General features: G+C 40.8%; 1 protein-coding gene across 1 annotated transcript in view; it reads left to right on the top strand.

The window, feature by feature from the left end:
* LOC118278502 (ATP-citrate synthase) overlaps nt 1-20,663 on the top strand; it is a 49,438-nt gene extending 28,775 nt beyond the window's left edge. The window contains 18 exon segments of the mRNA XM_050703833.1: nt 39-301; nt 1,409-1,635; nt 2,175-2,332; nt 3,234-3,396; nt 4,491-4,658; nt 5,189-5,312; nt 6,636-6,733; nt 7,826-7,924; nt 8,566-8,681; nt 9,411-9,551; nt 10,180-10,319; nt 11,734-11,882; nt 12,473-12,562; nt 13,784-13,926; nt 15,543-15,705; nt 16,824-16,957; nt 17,820-18,026; nt 18,457-20,663. Coding sequence (XP_050559790.1) covers nt 39-301; nt 1,409-1,635; nt 2,175-2,332; nt 3,234-3,396; nt 4,491-4,658; nt 5,189-5,312; nt 6,636-6,733; nt 7,826-7,924; nt 8,566-8,681; nt 9,411-9,551; nt 10,180-10,319; nt 11,734-11,882; nt 12,473-12,562; nt 13,784-13,926; nt 15,543-15,705; nt 16,824-16,957; nt 17,820-18,026; nt 18,457-18,619 — 2,746 coding nt within the window. The 3' untranslated portion in view covers nt 18,620-20,663.
* Nucleotides 20,664-21,244: the final 581 nt, after the last annotated feature.

The following is a 21,244-nucleotide window of genomic DNA, read 5'->3' as shown; positions in this document are numbered from 1 at the left end:
TTTATTTTTTTGCTAATCCTCTTTTTTTTTCTCCACAGACTACTAACAACATTCATCCTAGCTCTATACAGAGTTTACGTGGATCTATACTTCACATACATGGAGATCAATCCCATCGTGGTGACCAACGAGCGCATCTACCTCCTGGACTTGGCTGCCAAGCTCGATCAGACCGCTGACTTCATCTGCGCCAAGAACTGGGGGGAGGTCACCTTCCCCCCTCCGTTCGGGAGGGACGCGTACCCTGAGGAGGCTCATATTGCTGATTTGGATGCTAAGAGCGGGGCTAGTTTGAAGGTTTGTACTATTATTATTTTTTTGTGGATTAGGGGTAAATGAGCAGATGGGTCAGCTGATGGTAAGCAATCGCCGCCGAACATGGACACCAGAAGGGTCACAGGTGCATTGGAGGAGTATGCTCTTTTCTTGAAGGTTTGAATGTTGTATCGGTTCGGAAATACCGCCGAAGATACCTCATTCCACAATTTTACTACGATACGAGACAGAAAAATATTTTTTTGATGTCTTTTTTTAAGGGACCGATTATTTGGTATTTGAGTAACTTTGACTGCATAGTTCGTGTAGGTAATAGGCAACTGTCTGATGTATAATATATCGCGGGTTCGATTCCCGCTCGGAACAAGTTTTAGTATTGCCTATCTAGGAATCGGGGATTTGGAATATTGGGGAAGGGGTGAATTGGGCCTCCGGTGACGTCACTCACACAACGCAAGCATTGTTTCACGTCGGTTTTTTGCTCGACCGTGGTATCGCTCCGGTCAAGCCAGCCCATTCGTGCAGAAGCATGGCTCTCTCACACTTAGATCAGATTCTCAGACCTTACAAAACGCAATTGCTTTTTCGAAAATATAACATCAGATATCTCTATCTATATACATAAAAATCAATTGCTGTTCGTTAGTCTCGCTAAGACCCGAGAACGGTTGGACAGATTTGGCAAATTTGGTCTTGAATTATTTGTAGCAGTCCAGGAAAGGTTTAAAAGGTGAGAAAACAATGTCAAGTCAAAGTCAAAGCATTTATTTCAATTAATCCTAAATAAGGCACTTTTGAAACGTCAAATTGAATTGTCCGTCAGTCTGTCTGTCAGTGAAGCTAGGCGCTCGTTCCAAAGTGTAGCTTCGAATGGAGAAGAACGAGCAAGAAACTCCATCGTTACTCTTTTAAAAATAGGTTTTTTACAATATCTCTGATACATTATTTGAAAAAGAATCATTGTATATATATGTAGGAACAATGTAACGACAATACGACGTCAAAACTATGGGACAATAAAACCAATTTGTATAAGAATTCTAAAATAAAAAAGCGGGTTGTTTCAAACATAGTGCCCACATATGTACACTTACAATTTTGAAATAACGAGGTTTGACGGGTCAACTATAAGTAATATTTTTCACACACAGCTAACAAAACAAATCCGGTCGCATTTGGACGATGGTGGCCGGCGGCGGGGCGTCCGTGGTGTACACGGACACGATCTGCGAGCTAGGCGGGGCCGGCGAGCTCGCCAACTACGGCGAGTACTCCGGGGCGCCCACCGAGACTCAAACTGCGGACTACGCCAAGACTATCTTCAGTCTCATGTGTAGAGAGAAGCATCCTAATGGAAAGGTGAGAGTTTTACCCGACTGCGCCAGGAAAGGGTTATTTGTATATTCGTTTTTTTTAACATATGCACGTGTATATGTATGTAAGACACAATAGAAAACACATTGTTTCTTGTGTGGATCTGTGTTCCATACCAAGGGTTAAACGCTCAAATGAGAATCAGTGGGAATTTTAAATGTATCGTTTTGATCACACGCTGATCCAAAAACTCATGCAAGGGTTAAGGAGTTTATCATGACTTCTCCCGAAAAGAGGGAGAGTCGGACTCTTGCTGACAAAACACCAGCCCGTTCCGAATTTTTGGACTGGAGCCCGGGTAACCTACTAGGTAGTCCGTACGTCCGATGCTCCGGATCGGGCATCAGTCCTACTGGGCCCCATCTGTGGTGGTCTGATGGCTCTTCAAGACGCCCTCGGTACGCTCAGCGCCTCAAAGAGCTCGATAGTCTTTAATAATATGGCAATATAATCTCAGAAAATCCATTTTTTTTCACTAAGCGTTATATTATCAATATACTAACCACTAATCCCCCACCCCCCAGGTGCTGATCATCGGCGGCGGTATAGCCAACTTCACGAACGTGGCGGACACGTTCCGAGGCATCATCACCGCCATGGAGACGTACAAGGATGCCCTCATCCAGTACAACATCACCATCTTCGTCAGGCGAGGCGGCCCCAACTACCAGGAGGGATTGAGGTTGGTCATTTTACAATTTTGTTGAATAATATTGTAGAAAAAAAAGTGCTATCGAAATCAGTTCAGACGTTTGTTTTTAACAGTTAATTTGATGACGTACAATATTTTTTCGTACAGGCAATTCTCAGTACCTTCTATATATCGCCTAAAGAACTTACATGTAGAAAAACATCATAAAATGTATCAGATACCCAAAAGCCTCTTCTCACTCGGAGAAGGTTTGAGCATGAATCACCACGCTTGGACAACGCGGGTTGGTGATCTTTCAAACTTATAATTACAAATTATGAGCCTAGGTTTCACCGTTGGTCAGTAGTGTCTAATGTCTAACGGCCAATTCCAATAACCTACCTATCGGTAGATTTGCCTACCAGGGGTAGAATTTTACACATTTTGTATGGAGCTTATGTCAAAATACTATCTCTAGTAGGCAAATCTACCGATAGATAGGTTATTGGAATTGGCCGTTAATAATCTTAGAAAGTACATATAATGCATGAGAAGCGGGGGTCTGAAACCTCCGGGCCACCACGAACTGTACTTTTTTTTTAAGGGGGAAAAAATCATCCAATGACTTCTCCCGCCTTGGGCAAAGCGAGAGGGAGTGTCAGATTCTTACTGACTGAAAACCACCCCGTTCCTACTCCTGCTTTTCGAGCCGGAGCCCCGGTAAACCCGCTAGGTAGTCCGCAGCTCCGGACCAGGCATCAGCCCTACTGGGCCCCATCTGTGGTGGTCTGATTGCTCATAGAGGCCATGCCACACGCACGGGTCTGGTTCTGGTCGGGCGGCGAGCTAGCCTTACTCGCCGTCCGCAGCCCCGCACTTACCACGAGGGTATCATGCTTCAACACGAATTGTCTTAAAATGTATATTAAATTATATAATTCTCATTTCCCAGACAAATGCGCGAGGTGGGCCACCGTCTCCGCATCCCGCTGTACGTGTTCGGGCCGGAGAGCAACATGACGGCCATCGTGGGGCTGGCGCTGGGCCAGGCTCCCATCCCCAAGGAACACCAGCTCGACTACGCGCCCAAACAGCTGCCCAAGCCGCAGGCTGCCGTGAGTCTCTCATTATTATAGTTTGGCTCCCATCCCCAAGGAACACCAGCTCGACTACGCGCCCAAACAGCTGCCCAAGCCGCAGGCTGCCGTGAGTCTCTCATTATTATAGATTTTTTTAAGGATATGGGTGTTTTTCCACCAGAGATGTGCTGTGCTACGTTGCTGTGGATGCGTTTGACTTCCACTAATCATACGTAAAATGGGGTGAATAGAAACAAATCGGGGGTTAACAGGAACTACATTTTGTTGTTTTTACGTAATTTAAAACTGTTTACACTATTAAAATATTTTTTATTAATTCAATATTAAAACAAAAAAAATGCTCTACTAAAACCAAAAATATGAAAACAAACTAATAATCCTAATAAAAATTTTGTTTCTATTCGCCCCCTGAGTTTCTATTTTACCGTATTCATTGACGGTGGGCCTTCTCTACGTCCCCGACTGGGGGCGTGAGGACGCGCGATCCAGGCCGAGGCCTGTTTCGGCAGTTTCATGTCGCTGCCCGCGACTGCGGGCGAGGGGTTGGAGTAGTCGGGCCCCTCGCGGGGCCTGATGCGATGTCAAATCCGTGTTGTCGCGCCGCTAGCGGCCGCGCTCGAGCCGGGCTGGCCCGGCGAGCAGCAGGCGGGTTAGCGGCGCGTGGTCAAGTCCGGTGAAAAATATAGCTCTTCCACCAAAGATGTGCTATGTAGCTATGCTTAAAAGAAGTAATAGCTAAACCGTGAAACTATGTGCCCGTTTCCACTGATACTAAGTTATTAGTTTGCGATGTATCGATAGTAGGGTAAACATCCATAGCACACATCTGTCCATATAAAAACATAGCCTAGTTGAATCCGTTTCCACCAGTGCCTCTACCGTCCCTTCCTAACGGACGGGTGGAAGGCTCATGTGGCTGCGTTCGGTGGTCATATTCATTGCTACACATAGCTTAGCACAGGAATGATGTTATGGATACGTGCTATTATAACTTAAGAAACAAGAAATCCTTCAGTTCAATTCCCAGCCCAGACACAGTTTAGATAATAGATACCCATCACAACTTAACTCTATGAACTAATCTATATTTCCTTCTCTCCCCTCCACAGCCAAAACCCAAGCTGGACATACCAGAGATGACCCACAAACTGCTGGACCTGGTGTGCTCCCAGGCGCCGACCAGGCAGGACCTGGGCCAGTGCCCCTCCACCGTCATGTCGCTGTTCACCGACCGGACCAAGGCTATCATTTGGGGAATGCAGAATAGGGCTATACAGGTAATTATTATAAATACATGTTTGTCACCACCCTCGCTCTTCCCGTGGGTGTGGTATACGGGACTAACCCGGAGTTATAACTAAGAATTATATATTATTTTTGTAATGCACCCATGAAACAAATACAAAGAGATATCATAACTGGAAATCCCTTTAAAAAAATACTGCTCTGTCGGGTCTCTAATTCGATTTCCGAGCGGAGCAAAGGGTTTTTCGGTTTTTCAAAAAATTCTCAGTGGTAGCACGGAGTCTAGAATTGTGCCCAGTATATAGCAATAGGTTCACCGCCTATTACATGGGACTTATAACACAAATGGTGAAAAGTGGGTGTACATTGTATAGCGGCATTACATGCCATAATGTGCACCTCTGCCTACCCCGACGAGGATGAAAGACGGTTAAAAAAACAACTTTATTGCTAAAAACATAAGATCTAAATTAATTTATCTTACATCGTGGATGAAACACAGTTAAAAAACAACTTTATTACTAAAAACATAAGATCTAAAATCATTTATCTATGCTTGCAGGGTATGTTAGATTTCGACTACATCTGCCGTCGCTCGGAGCCGTCGGTGGTGGCCATCGTGTACCCGTTCACGGCCGACCACAAGCAGAAGTACTACTTCGGAAACAAGGAGGTGTTCATTCCTGGTGAGTTTATGCTATAATCATCATCATCATTATCATCATCATCATCATCATCATCATCATCATCATTATCATCATTATCATCATCATTATCATCATTATCATCATCATCATCATCATCATTATCATCATCATCATTATCATCATCATCATCATCATCATCATCATTATCATCATCATCATTATCATCATCATCATCATCATAATCATCATCATCATTATCATCATCATCATCATCATAATCATCATCATCATTATCATCATCATCATCATCATAATCATCATCATCATTATCATCATCATCATCATCATCATCATCATCATCATTATCATCATCATCATCATCATAATCATCATTATCATCATTATCATCATCATCATCATCATTATCATCATCATCATTATCATCATCATCATCATCATCATCATCATTATCATCATCATCATCATCAATATAAAGCTGAAGAGTTTGTTTGTATGTTTGAATGCGTTAATCTCGGGAACTACTGGTCCGATTTGAATAATTATTTTAGTGTTGAATAATCCATTTATCGAGGAAGGCTATAGGCTATAAAACATCACGCTATGACCAATAGGAGCCAAGCAGAGCGGGTGAAACCGCGCGGAAGTAGCTAGTATATAATATAATAATAGGGATGATACGGAGAATGAAAATTAAAAATCTATTTAGTCCGTCAGTTAGGTAATGAAACAATATTAGACACGTTATCTTATTATTTTGTTTGTCATTTAAGATAAAACGAATTTATCAAAGTTCAGGAGTGGGAGCATATACATACGTCATTTCTACGTATAAAATGTACTGAAAAGTGATGTCATGCGATATTTTAAATCGATATAAGTATCTTTGAAAGTATTTGTTTTCGTAAGAAAATAAAAAATATAAAGAAAGTTTTAAAATAATCTGCAGGACGGACATAATATAAAAACTAGTCATCTACCGTACTATTCGCCTACTCTAATTTAACGAACGAACAAAAAAACTTCGCAGATTGCATACTACAATTTTATTTATTGCGAACTTTCGTGAACAAGAATAAACGAATTAAAATATGAAGACAAATAAATAGGTTTTGATATGAAATTAAATATAAAACGTAATTTCAAGTAATTCTATTAGTAAATCAATAATACCTAAGGCCGAAGATTAAACGAAACTTCGGATTTGAGAACCGGAGTAGGCCCCCAGATCCAGTAATTCCTAAGATTAAAGCGTTAAAACAATCAAACTCACCAACTTTATATATTAGTATAGATATAGATTATTCCTTATTTGTTCCTAACCCATATATATGTCCCCCCCAGTGTACTCGGACATGGACGTGTCGATGCGCAAGCACCAGGAGGCCACCGTGCTCGTCAACTTCGCATCGCTGCGCTCCGCCTACGACAGTACTATGCAGGTATATACTATACTATATGTTGGTTTTACTAAAGTCCCCGTCACGAGAAGCTATAAATTTTGTAAACAAGTGTTCAGGAGTTCACAACATGAAAGAAAAGTTTCTTTTCATGCAAAGCAATGAAACAAACTCGTAAGCATTCGAAACTCGAATGACTGTTTATTTCAAAATGGCGTCCCGATAGTTTACAATCCCTGCGACGGACGCGTTCCGGTACCAAGAAACACAAACGATAGCGCTTTGCGTCGTTAAAATATAATTCGACTAAATTAAATAAGTTGTTACTTTCATATAACCCGTCTATATTTCATGTCGATTGAATATGTTCAAGTTATTATTATCTCGCAGTATAAAATGTTTACTTAGTAAAAGATGTTTGTTTACATAATTTATAGCTTCTCGTGACGGTTACTTTAATTGTATAATTGTGTTTTTAAATTCTGATTTATATTTTATTATTGTATGCCTCAACGGCGGGACATAGCTGAACTCATTTTAATTATTTAAGATCTGTATTTATAATGCATACCTATGGTCCACAATAAAGCTACAACAAGCTATACAATAAAATGATTTGATTTGACTAATAATAGTCGGATAAATAATTTGTCAATTGTAGTCCAATATCTTATTATTCAGTTGGATTGTGATAGAAATACAAGAGAACTTATGTCAAAAATCGATTACGATCTAAAGATTTTGAGATTATCGAGATCAGTAAGCTTAGTAAAAGTTTGCTTTACGTTCAAAGTAATCGAAACAAATCGTTCGTTTATTCGAGCCAATCAGAGCGCCGAACGCGCTCTCGTTTTGTTAACGTCAAACGTAAAACAAACTCGTACTAAGCCCACTGATGTTAAATATTGGTACCATTTTAAAGTTCAAACGATACTTTAGCATTTACTTTACGTAAGTCAGGTAATAATACCGTAACCCTTCTTCCCTAAAACCTTTTTATAAGTCTGAAAATACAATGCTGAAAACTCCAAAACCAGTGCAGTCAAACTGAGAACCTCCTCTTTTTGAAGTCGGTTAATTATTTATATTTATACTATTTTTTACTTCATCTCATATCCTATCTGTCCCCCCCAGGCGATGCAACACCCCCAGATCAACACAATCGTGATCATCGCTGAGGGTATCCCGGAGAACATGACCAGGAAGATTATCAAGCTCGCTGACACTAGAGGGGTAAGCACAACTGTTTATTTTTAGTAGATACATATTTTTTATGGTATAAGTTAGTAAACGAACAGACGGATCATCTGATGGTAAGCAATCACCGCCGCCCATGGACACCTGAAACACCTGAAACACCAGAAGCGTTACAAGTGCGTAAGCTGGTAAACGAGGAGACGGATCACCTGATGGTAAGTAATAGCCGCCGCCCATGGACACCCGAAACATAAGAGGCGTTACAAGTGCGTTGCCGGCCTTTTGAGGGTTAGGAATTTAAGAGTTGTTGGGGAATCGGAGAGAAATTCAAGTTCACTCGAGAATTCTGTGAGGCCGTGGTATCACTCCGGTCGAGCCGGCCCAGCAGTGCCGAAGCATGGCTCTCCCATACTTACATACATTCTTAACCTCACGCCTGTGTCCCAGGCAGACAATGGTAACCAATTGCTACGAATCTAACATACCTATTTCGCTTCATCAACAGTTATCAGTCTACATGAATGAATATACAAAAACAGTTTCTTTAGGAAAGTTGTTTGTAATCATGAGTACAATCACGTGTTTAAATATCGTTCACTAATTACCTGTCACCCTATATTGTACATATTTAAATACATCTGCAATATGTTGTAACATGTATTATTTTTGTGGTGCAGGTAAACATAATCGGTCCGGCGACGGTGGGCGGCATCAAGCCGGGCTGCTTCAAGATCGGCAACACGGCCGGCATGATCGACAACATCATCGACAGCAAGCTCTACAGGCCCGGCAGGTATGGACACTCTCTGTAGAATCTAGAACAAATATCCATATGTTTAGGCCATACCAAACTAATCCTAATCCTAATATTGGAAGCAAGTATAACAGCTCACACATTCCTATGTGTGAAATGGGGGTCATCCCGCGTTTTTTAGGCCATGACTCATATTGAAAGCAAGTACAACAGCTCACACAATTAGAACCCGGGTGGGTGATTTTCCAAAAAAAGCACAAAAAGTCAACGGCATCAAGCAAAAGTTAACAATTCTGCCGATTGACACACAAAATTTGGTTTCAATAAATTAAGCTGTGTTGTGTGTGCACTGCTCTCAACCAATCCAATAAAAAAAAAGTATGATAATAAGCTATTTTAAAAAAATCACCCACCCTAATTGGGTGGTATTACGTAAAAATTCCGTGGTGCTTGGCGACTGGGCTTCTCCCAGTTGTGCAGTCTCTTTTGTGCCTTTGGGCTTAAGTCATTCTGTCTCCTGCATTAAATCACCTTCTTTTCTAAAAACATATTCTGATTTATTTCGTTGCGGGATCCAAGACAGTCATTCATGTCCCTGTGACGCGCCGGACTTCAGTGTTCCGGTGTTTTCATGGTTGTATCTACTGTAGATCCTGGTGCATAGGAGTTGCAGCGGTATGGGAGGTTGCCCAATAAAATATATATATGTAAAAGGTGAAAACCTAATCTAACTTTTTTTATTTCTAACTTTTATTTCTTTTTCTGTAGCGTGGCGTACGTGTCCCGTTCAGGCGGTATGAGCAACGAATTAAACAACATCATCTCTAAGGACGCGGACGGAGTCTGTGAGGGGGTGGCCATCGGAGGGGATCGGTACCCCGGCACCACCTTCATTGACCATCTCATGAGGTAAGGGGGACGGAGAAATTGATTGAAAAAGAGTAACCTATGGAGTTTCTTGCTCGTTCTTCTCCATAGGAATCTACACTTTGGAACGAGCAAATAGAGCAACTAGAGGACTGACCGACAGAGAGACGTTGTTAATATTATTATATTTGCTTTGACGTTCAAAAGTACCTTCCTGGTCTATTTGAAATAAATATTTTGACTTTGAATATATTAAAGACGTGTAGTCTTTTAGTTAAAAAAAATATTGATTATGAGTAATTTTTTTTTTTAATTAAAACAAATCTATGTATGACTTTGTAATGAAAGAGCTATCTCTTTCACTGTATCTGTCAAACAACTGGAGTTGTTTTTAGTCAGTAAGAGTCTGACACTCCCTCTCGCCTCGCTCAAGGCAGGAGAAGTCATTGGATGATTATACCCCTTTAAAAAAACCTCCCATTAAAGCCGTAGCCAATTTTAGAACACATTGAAACGTTTAAACGTTTAGACTGCTTCGTTGGCCGAGTGGTTGCAAGTGCGACTGCCGGGCAAGGGGTCTCGGGTTCGATTCCCGGGTCGGGCGAAGTATTATTGGGCTTTTTTCGATATGTATGTATGTATGTATTGAAGCGTTTTTTTCCACCTTCAGATACGAAGCAGACCCCAACGTGAAGATGCTAGTCCTCCTGGGCGAGGTGGGAGGAGTCGAGGAGTACCACGTCTGTAAGGCAGTCAGGGATGGGAAGATCAAGAAACCCATCGTCGCCTGGTGTATCGGAACCTGCTCCGGTGAGTACTAGGCTTTACAGTACTCTCAACGGATCTTGGCAGGTCTGAACTACGTGCAGAAGGCTGCGCAATAAGTGTAAAGGGTCAATTGTATTTAGAAATGGTCAATCTCTAGCCTAGATGGCCGCCCCCGCACCTCGCCTCATGCCACCATTTGGTTCTAAAAATACTTATTGCGCAGCCTTCTGCACGTAGTTCAGACCTGCCAAGATCCGTTGAGAGTACTGTACATAAAGCGAGAGAGAGTATGGCGACACGTGACAGACAACAGAAGTTCCCACTCTTTCGAACTGATGCCACAGTATAGTTGCTTTTCAACCAGAGATGTGCTATGTAGCTATGTTATGAAGATGTACTAAGTTGTGAAGTATATGACCGTTTCCACTGATACTAAGCTATGTAATTGTGCGAGAAAGATGCGCAGCTCGAGTATGCGATGTATCGATAGAAGGGAAGCCATCTATAGCCCACATCTTGTCATATAAAACATAGCTTAGTCACGTCACAACGTCACGCCTTTTATCCCCGAAGAGGTAGGCAGAGGTGCACATTACGGCACGTAATGCCGCTATACAATGTACACCCACTTTTCACCATTTGTGTTATAAGTCCCATGTAATAGGGGGTGAGCCTATTGCCATATACTGGACACAATTCCAGACTCCGTGCTACTACCGAGAAATTTTTCGAAAAACCGAAAAAAGCCCAGTAATACTTTGCCCGACCCGGGAATCGAACCCGGGACCCCTTGTTCGGCAGTCGCACTTGCGACCACTCGACCAACGAGGCAGTCACACACTCAGCTAAGCTATTTTTTAGCTTAGCTTAGCACACTCAGCTAAGCTAAGCTAAAAAATAGCTTAGCTGAGTCTGTTTTCAACAGTACTAAGCTATGTGTACCAATAAATAGCAACTCAACATAGTACATGTCTGGTGGAACGAAAACGAAATGAGAGCGCGTTCGGCGCTCTGATTGGGTTGATTTTTTCACACCGGCCAATTAAAACGCCGAACTAAGGGTGCAGTACCCTTAGTACGAGTTTATTTTACGTTCAAAGTAATCGAAAAGAGAGCGCGTTCGGCGCTCTGATTGGTTGGTTTATTCGAGTCGGCCAATCAGAGCTCCGAACGAGCTCTCGTTTCGATTACTTTAAACGTAAAGCAAACTCATACTAAGGGTACAGGATACAATTTTACTCGTGAAAATGAACTTCGACCCATTTCATAACTATAAAAAATGATTCTGTACAATTTTATTATTACTTTCGTGAGACATACTAAATTAATTATTACGTTATCGACTTGTTCCAAGCCATGCATGCATGAGTTCTTCGTCAAACAGTTACGTAAGTAAGTCGATAACACAATAATTAATTTAAACAAGTTGTTTAACAATTAATGTTTGTGTCCCCAGACATGTTCACATCGGAGGTACAGTTCGGGCACGCGGGCTCGCTCGCCGGCTCCACGGTGGAGAAGGCGGTCGCCAAGAACGCGGCGCTGCGGGCCTACGGCGCCGAGGTGCCCGACTCCTTCGATACTCTCGGAGTTGCTGTTAACAAGGTACCGTATAAAGTGTTATTTTTAAAGTTAAAGTATTTATTTTAATTAAACCACTTCGCTCACCTAGTAATATATTGGCACATTTACGGTTTTCATAGTTTACCTGACTTGTTTAGTTTTTAGTTTACTGACCAATGAATCGTTGTTTTACGTGCGTGAGGGGGAAATCTAGAATAATGGTATAATGACACTTACGACCTCTCTCAATGAATATGGAAATAAATAGATTAATAAGCACTTTTAAACACAAACCAATTTCGCATTTTTTGCAGATGTGCCAATATATTACTAGGTGAGCGACTTATATGTAGTCTATGCGTTATTCCAGACCATAATCTACCCCTTTTTTGCCCCAAAATTTATCGCGATCCCTTTCTGAAATATAAATTACTAGTTTCTGCAACAGCTTTGCCCGCGGTCCCGTGAGATAAAAACTCCTATCACCCAAGTCAGCTCATACCCTATCTGTATTCCGAATTTCATCAAAATCCGTTCACTAGTTTCAGCGTGATTGACGGACAAACATCCAAACAAACAAACTTTCACATTTATTATGTTATAGTGTGATTTACTTGTTATTTTCTTCACAGGTGTACCAGAAACTGGTGAAGGAAGGCAAGATTATCGTGAAGGAGGAGGTGGAACCACCCAAAGTACCCATGGACTACGACTGGGCGAGGGTGAGTGGTCTTGCATTAATATACTAAGGGCCAAACAAAATGTGTTTTTATATACAATGTGATAGGAGTGGGACTTCTAACCCGTTAAGGCTGAGTACTACATCTAATTTTATCGACAAAAAAAACAATATGGGGGTTGAACCCCTAATTGAAAATATTGATAAATAGACTGCACGGTTGGTGCGGTGGCTGGGCAACTGGCTGCCGCGCAACGGGTAGCGGGTTCGATTCCCGCACGGAGCAACTCTTTGTGTGATCCACAAATTGTTGTTTCGGGTCTGGGTGTCATGTGCATGTGAACTTGTATGTTTGTTAACGCACCCACGACACAGGAGAAAATCCTAGTGTGGGGCAACGTTTAAAAAAAAAAAAAGTGATTTTTTCGGTAAAAATAATTCACAAATGATTTTTTTTTCTCACCAAAACATTATCAAACATATGAAAAAAGTAATGAATTAGTTAGCCAAGGTTATTAGCCACCGTTTGTCGTTTGTTCAACCTTTGATATCAAAAAAAGTAAAAAAAAAAAAAATTTAAATAGCCATAATTTTTAGGGGGAGGGGATTCGACCCCTTCGACCCCCGACTTTTGTCGATAAAATTAGATGTAGTACTCAGCCTTAACGGGTTAGAAGTCTCACCCCTATCACATTGTATAGAATAGAATCAGGCGTTACTTTGCGGAAATCCATGCTACACTAACAATACAGTAAGATTATTTAGTTTTAATTGTGTTTCATGTTTGTGTGCAATAAAGTATAAAATAAATAAACAAATATACAGTCTCGTTGTCCGAGTGGTCGTAAGTGCGACCGGCAAAGGGTCTCGGATTCGATTCCCGGGTCGAGCAAAATATAGTTGGGCATTTTTTAGATTTTCGAATAATTTCTCAGTAGTAGCACGGAGCCTGGAAATGTGCCCAGTATATGGCAATAGGCTCACCCCCTATTACATGGGACTTATAACACAAATAGTGAAAAGTAGGTGTACATTGTATAGCGGCATTACCATAATATGCACCTCTACTGGATAAATATAAAAAAAATCAACCAATCAAAAAGCCCCTAGGGCTTAGTACGAGTTCGTTTTACGTTCAACGAGATAGAAACTGATTTATTGGCGCTGGCCAATTATAACGCTCTCGTTTCGTTTTCGTTCAACGTAACGCCCCTGATCTTAAATTACATAAAAATATCATCGATACCATTACCCTACCTTCCAGAAACTGGGCATCATCAGGAAGCCTGCAGCATTCATCAGCACGATATGCGACGAGCGCGGCAACGAGCTGTCCTACTGCGGCGTGCCCATCAGCCAGGTCCTGGAGCGGCAGATGGGCGTCGGAGGCACCATCAGTCTCTTGTGGTCAGTAGATATTAACAAAATAAACATATATTATATAAAGAGCGCGGCAACGAGCTGTCCTACTGCGGCGTGCCCATCAGCCAGGTCCTGGAGCGGCAGATGGGCGTCGGAGGCACCATCAGTCTCTTGTGGTCAGTAGATATTAACAAAATAAACATATATTATATAAAGAGCGCGGCAACGAGCTGTCCTACTGCGGCGTGCCCATCAGCCAGGTCCTGGAGCGGCAGATGGGCGTCGGAGGCACCATCAGTCTCTTGTGGTCAGTAGATATTAACAAAATAAACATATATTATATAAAGAGCGCGGCAACGAGCTGTCCTACTGCGGCGTCCCATCAGCCAGGTCCTGGAGCGGCAGATGGGCGTCGGAGGCACCATCAGTCTCTTGTGGTCAGTAGATATTAACAAAATAAACATATATTATATAAAGAGCGCGGCAACGAGCTGTCCTACTGCGGCGTGCCCATCAGCCAGGTCCTGGAGCGGCAGATGGGCGTCGGAGGCACCATCAGTCTCTTGTGGTCAGTAGATATTAACAAAATAAACATATATTATATAAAGAGCGCGGCAACGAGCTGTCCTACTGCGGCGTCCCATCAGCCAGGTCCTGGAGCGGCAGATGGGCGTCGGAGGCACCATCAGTCTCTTGTGGTGGGTAGATATTAACAAAATAAACATATATTATATAAAGAGCGCGGCAACGAGCTGTCCTACTGCGGCGTGCCCATCAGCCAGGTCCTGGAGCGGCAGATGGGCGTCGGAGGCACCATCAGTCTCTTGTGGTCAGTAGCTGATACAAAAAGAAATACCCTTTTTTCTCGATGTCGAGTGGTCGCGAGTGTGATTGCAGGGCAAAGGACCGGTGTTTCGGGCACAATATTATTGGCCTTTATTAGATTTTTCGAAAATTTCTCTAAACTTCACAGAGTTTGGAATCGTGCTCAGTATATGGCAATAGGCTCACTACTACATGGAAACTTATATCATTACATAACATAACGTATGTTCGCTTCTCTTGCATGAGAGCGCGGTCTCAAAACCTACCAACGGTAAGTATCAATGTAACGTTTTCCGAGTTATATGTACTTTCTAAGATTATTTAGACACCACTGACAAACGGTGAAGGAAAACATCGTGAGAAAACCTGGGCTTATAATTTCTAATTATAAGTTTGAAATCGCCAACCCGCATTGAGCAAGCGTGATTGTTGAATAATGAACCCAACCTTTATCATTACACTGTTTTATTTATATTTTATGTTGGCAATTTTACACTGTTACTTTTGTTTTTAATGCAGTCATTATACTTTTGTTTTTTCCTCCAAAATAATATTTTCTTTATTTTAACTTAAGTAATCACTAGAGGTAGTCTTCTGATAAATAATCCAACAATGCTGATTAATGCAAAAACCTTCTCCGTGCGAGGAGACACATTTGGTCAACAGTAGCTACTTATGGGCTGTTGATGTAACGCTAAAATCACAATTTCACCCCAAAATTTTGCGCAAAAATCACACCCCATTGACCCCACATCAATTTTACCCCTAAATTTTCTGCAAAAATCACACCATATCAAGTTAAAACCTCAACTTAACACCCCCATTCCCCCCCGCAGGTTCCAGCGCGAGCTGCCGGAGTGGGCGACGAAGTTCTTCGAGCTGGTGCTGATAGTGACGGCGGACCACGGGCCCGCCGTCTCCGGCGCCCACAACACCATGGTCACCGCGCGTGCGGGGAAGGACCTCATCTCTTCCGTCGTCAGTGGGTTGTTGACTATTGTGAGTTCTTTTTTAAAGTTTATTTTAACTATTCTACATCCCTTCTTACCATCCGCAACACCATCTTATACAAATTCCCTCCAGAGTAGTGAGTTCTTTTTTAATGTTATTGAGTTTATTTTGAAACTATTGTGAGTTCTTTTTTAAAGTTTATTTTAACTATTCTACATCCCTTCTTACCATCCGCAACACCATCTTATACAAATTCCCTCCAGAGTAGTGAGTTCTTTTTTAATGTTATTGAGTTTATTTTGAAACTGTTCCGCTACCCCCTCCCCTCCCTATCCGCAACCCGTCCCTAATCGTCATCTCCTCCGTCGTCAGCGGCCTGTTGACTATTGTGAGTTCTTTTTTAGAGTTACTGACTGCCGCACTCAGTCGTTTAATGGTTACTTAACCCAGTCCTTAGCAATTGTTTTTGGATAAAAAATCGCTACTAAGGAATAGTTTAAGTAATAATTAAATGTCTTTGTGTGCGGCAGTATGTTTTTTTTAAATCATTCCACTATCTGTCAGGGGCCTTATATGAACAATTAAGTATATAAGGTGTTCTAAAAGTATCTGCCACGGCTTCAATGGGAGGTAGTGTTGTGTTTGAAGATTACAATAGTGAAGAAATTTCGTACCCCGGACCAGTTGATTTAATTTGAGAACATAAAGAAGTCAAATAAATATTGACTCTACTCTGTATAAAGTGGTTCATAAATACGTGCGATGCGTGATAGATACGTGATGAAAACAATTGATAGCAATAGTTTTCATAAATAGATTTTTTTAGTATTGATAAATAGATTTTTTTTATATGAATAGAAATTATTCTATCACTAGGATCTCGGACCATAATCAATAATTTATATTCACTATTGTAATCTACAAACACAACACTACCTCCCATTAAGGAAGCAGTGGCAGATACTTTTAGAAGTCCTTACACAATTTAATTCAAAACTCATAAGTTAAGAAAATAAAGAAAGCTTTTTATTATTTAAGTCTTCGGCTGCCAATAGAAAACTGTTGAAGGCAAATCCTCCGCTAACGTCGGTCACCGGTGACCACCACGGCGTTCAATGTGTTAATGAATGACAATAATTACAACTACCTTCTCCCCCTCCCCCTAGGGCGATCGTTTCGGCGGCGCGCTGGACCGCGCGGCGCTGGACTTCTGCGCGGCGTACGACCGCGGCCAGCACCCGCAGGAGTTCGTCAACGAGAAGCGCGCCAAGGGAGAACTCATCATGGGCATCGGACACAGGTATGTAGATATATTCTTATTATTATGTACCTAGCGACCCGTGAAACTTGGATAAGTGGGACCAGGATAAGTGAGAAACCTCCACCTGGAACTCATACTGAGGTCCCAACAAACCTCTATTAGTGGGAAAAACAATAATTTATAATATATTTAATTTATCATCATACTTATACTTATATATATCACTAGCTACTTCCGCGCGGTTTCACACGCTCTGCTTGGCTCCTATTGGTCATAGCGTGATGTGATGCACTCTTCAACACAAAAAAATTAATCAAATCGGACCAGTAGTTCTGGAGATTAGCGCGTTCAAACAAACAAACTCTTCAGCTTTATAATATTAGTATAGATTATGTACTAGCGACCCGCCCTAGCTTCGCATGGGTGCAATGGTGATATATTATGCATGTATTATACATAATGACATACATGACCGCCTCGTTGGCCGAGTAGTGCGATTGCCGGGCAAGGGGTCTCGGGTTCGATTACCGGGGCGAGCGAAGTATTGCTCGAAAATTTCTCAGTAGTAGCACAGAGTCTGGAAATGTGCCCGGTATATGGCAATAGGCTCACCACCTATTACATGGGACTTACAACATAAATTGTGAAAAGTGGGTGTACATTGTATAGCGGCATTACGTGCCATAATGTGCACCTCTGCCTATCCCTTCAGGGACTACAAAAAATATATTTTACATGAAAACCTTCCTCTTGAATCACTAAATATGCAGGTCGCTTCCAACCGGCCTATCTGAAAGTCATTGAGGGAGGCCTATGTTCAGCAGTGGACGTCTTATGACTAATATGATGATGATGATGATGTATGCAGTAGAAATTTTAACCGCATTTTCTCAACTTCCAGAGTAAAATCAATAAACAACCCGGACTCGAGGGTGCGCGAGCTGAAGGCGTACGTGACGTCTCGCTGGCCGGCGTGGCCCGTGACCCGGTATGCGCTGGACGTGGAAGCCATCACCACGAGGAAGAAGCCCAACCTGATCCTCAACGTGGACGGCATCGTCGCCGCCGCCATGGTCGACATGTTCAGACACTGCCAGCTGTTCACACAGTTAGTATATGTTGCTGTTTTCATTTTGTAGCGACACATGACTAGTGACAGATGACAGAATTTGCACATAGACTATCAAAAACAAAGAACCTCCTCCTTTTGGGAAGTCAGTAAGTCGGTAACCGTGTAGACGGATCACCTGATGGTATAAACAATCGCCGCCGCCCTTGGACTTTCAAGTGCGTTGCCGGCCTTTTGGGGGTTAGGAATTTAAGGGTTGTTGGGAAATCGGGGATTGGGAAGGGCGGTGGGGGGAGGGGGGCTTATTGGGTCTCCGGTAACCACACTTCATCTGTCACTTATCATGTATGTCATGTTGCTAAACTATAATTATATACTACTATTTTCAAAAAATAGGCAATAATCCCAAAAAAAAAATTATTAAAGAACAAGACTTATTTAATTTATTAATTAACAATTTTTCTTCCAGGGAGGAAGGCAACAACTACATTGCGATGGGCTCAATCAACGCCCTATTCGTGCTCGGCCGTACCATCGGTCTAGTAGGCCACTACCTCGACCAAAAGCGCATGAAACAACCCCTCTACCGCCATCCATGGGACGACATCACATACATGTCGCCTCTAAACTAAAACCATAAAAATACCCCATGGATTGGACGGAATTTAGCTAAAAATGACCCCTAGAAACAAATTTATGTGATTGTCACAAATGAATAATATTTTTTTGGTGTTTAAAGTTGTTTAGGTTTGATTCCAGAGTCGTGTTTATCGGGTTTCGAAATTCTCTGTAATGTAAAATAAGCTTCAGGTTAAGATTGCAGTGTAAAAGTTGTGGGGTTCGATTCCCGAGTCGCGTTTTCTGTTTAATATCTCTGTAATGTATGTTATTTTGTGTATATTACATGGGACTTATAACATAAATGGTGAAAATGCGTTATATATGTGCACTTTTTGATAAAACATTGTTTCTATTTTTTATTTTTGACCGTCAAATGAGTATGCTGTAATATAACAACGAAATTCAACCTTAATTTATTATTTATATGTATAAAAAAATTGTTAAGGAATGACATTATAATGTGTTTTTATACAATGGTCTTGTAATTATAATATTTCGAGGTGACACGACTAATTTCGAGTTGACTTGAAATCAGTCGAGCTATATCGTCTAACAGTTAAGTAAGTATGAAATACGAGAATTTGATTCTAAAATAAATCATTATTTTGACATTAAAGTATCTATAAAATATTAAAATGCGACTTTTTGACACCAATTCTGCTTATCCCACTTTTCAAACCGATATAAGACCATTGTATAAAGAACAGAAAACAGATAATATATTTTTATTATGAATTTAAAATAATTTAAATATTATTTTTGTACTTCGAAAAGTAGGTAAATAAATAATACATAATATATAAGTTGTTCTAAAAGTATCTGCCACGGCTTTAATGGGAGGTAGTGTTGTGTTTGAAGATTACAATAGTGAAGATATTTCGTACCCCGGACCAGTTAATTCAATTTGAGAACATAAAGAAGTTAAATAAACATTGACTTTATTCTGCATAAAGTGGTTCACAAATACGCACGATGCGACAGAGACAGTGAAAGAGATAGCTCTTTCATAACAAACTCATACATAGATGTTTTTGTATGAAAAAAGACTTATAATCAATCATTTATATTCACTATTGTAATCTTCAAACACAACACTACCTCCCATAAAAGCCGTGGCAGATACTTTTAGAACACCTTATGTATTAAAAATAAATTAGCAAAATTATAAATTTGACATTAAATTGTTTTGACCATGTCCAATCCAGGGTAGATGTTTTCTCGATAAAATAAAATATAAATAATATAAATAAAATTGAAATATTTTAGGGGGATTATTAAGCAAAAATGTTGTAACTGAAAATACCGATTTGTCTTCATTCCATTTCAAGGTTTTGTTGAAATATCAATTTTTTTATGTCGAAATGTCAAAATTCATAAATAAGTCATTTCTGATTGAAAGATATTGAAAAAACTTGATAATAAAAATACTGCTTTGTTGATTTTGGGCTTGATTCCCTGGTCAAGCAAAGTATTATTGAGTATTTTTCAATTTCAAGAAAATTCCAAATAATAGATCGATTCCCGCACGGAGCAACTGTTTGTGTGATCCACAAATTGTTGTTTCGGGTCTGGGTGTCATGTGTATGTGAACTTGTATGTTTGTAAACGCATCCACGATACAAGAGACAATCCTAGTGTGGGGCAACGTTTTTAAAAAACAAGTATACTCCTATATACCTCTATTTACTTCAGGGTTTGACACACCCACGTGAAGATTAACGGTGGTATTTATACATTTTGATACACAAATTGATATTTCAATAGAATCTTTAAGTAAAAAAAAAACATTCATTTATTTATTTAATGACCAGGGTTTTACAGAGTGCTTGAGAAGTAACGATACGCGGTTTCCAATGTGTTCGAGCTGATTCGAAGTACATATTATAAAAGGGTAGGTAGCGATTGATAAATGGAAGTTTTAAATGCGTAGTATATGATAAAGTTGTTGTTTAATTTTTTATTTTTCTATTGTTCTCAAGTGCTCTAATATTTTTAATTAAGTCACTCTTAGATCTGTTGTTAAGCTGATATGATAATATAAATATTTTACTGATTTTTGTTTTGTTTTTTTTATTTCGTTTTTTCTTTTTCTTTATGTTTTCTAGTAGGTACTTTTAGTAAGGGTGATTTCCCGCCAAAGATGTGCGGTTACGTTGCTGTGGATGCGTTTGACTTCCACCAAGCATATTCATTGGTACACATAGCTTAGCACTGGTGGAAACGGATTCAGCTAAGCTATGTTTTTATATGGAAAGATGTGTGCTATGGATGACTTCTCTACTATCGATATATCGCATACTCGAGCGTTACATCACATACTCGAGCTGCTCATCTTCCTTGTACAGCTACATAGCTTAGTATCAGTGGAAACGGTCACATAGTTTCACAACTTAGCTATTACGTCTTCGTAGCATAGCTTCATAGTCACATCTCTGGTGGAAAAGCACCCTATGGGATGTCTGATGGTAAGCGAACAGACCTTACCTAAATACATAGACAACACTAAAGGCATCATGAGAACAAAGCGTTCTGTGCGCACCTCAAAGAGCCATCACGGATAGCTACGGACTATCTACCGGATTACCGAGGTTCCGGCTCAAAAAGCAGGAGTAGGAACGGGGTGGTTTTTAGTCAGT

Source organism: Spodoptera frugiperda, chromosome 24 (genome assembly GCF_023101765.2).
Source record: "Spodoptera frugiperda isolate SF20-4 chromosome 24, AGI-APGP_CSIRO_Sfru_2.0, whole genome shotgun sequence".
Classification (NCBI taxonomy): Eukaryota; Metazoa; Arthropoda; class Insecta; order Lepidoptera; family Noctuidae; genus Spodoptera; species Spodoptera frugiperda.
Note: the sequence above shows the minus strand (reverse complement) of the source record. Positions and strands in the feature narration are given on the sequence as shown.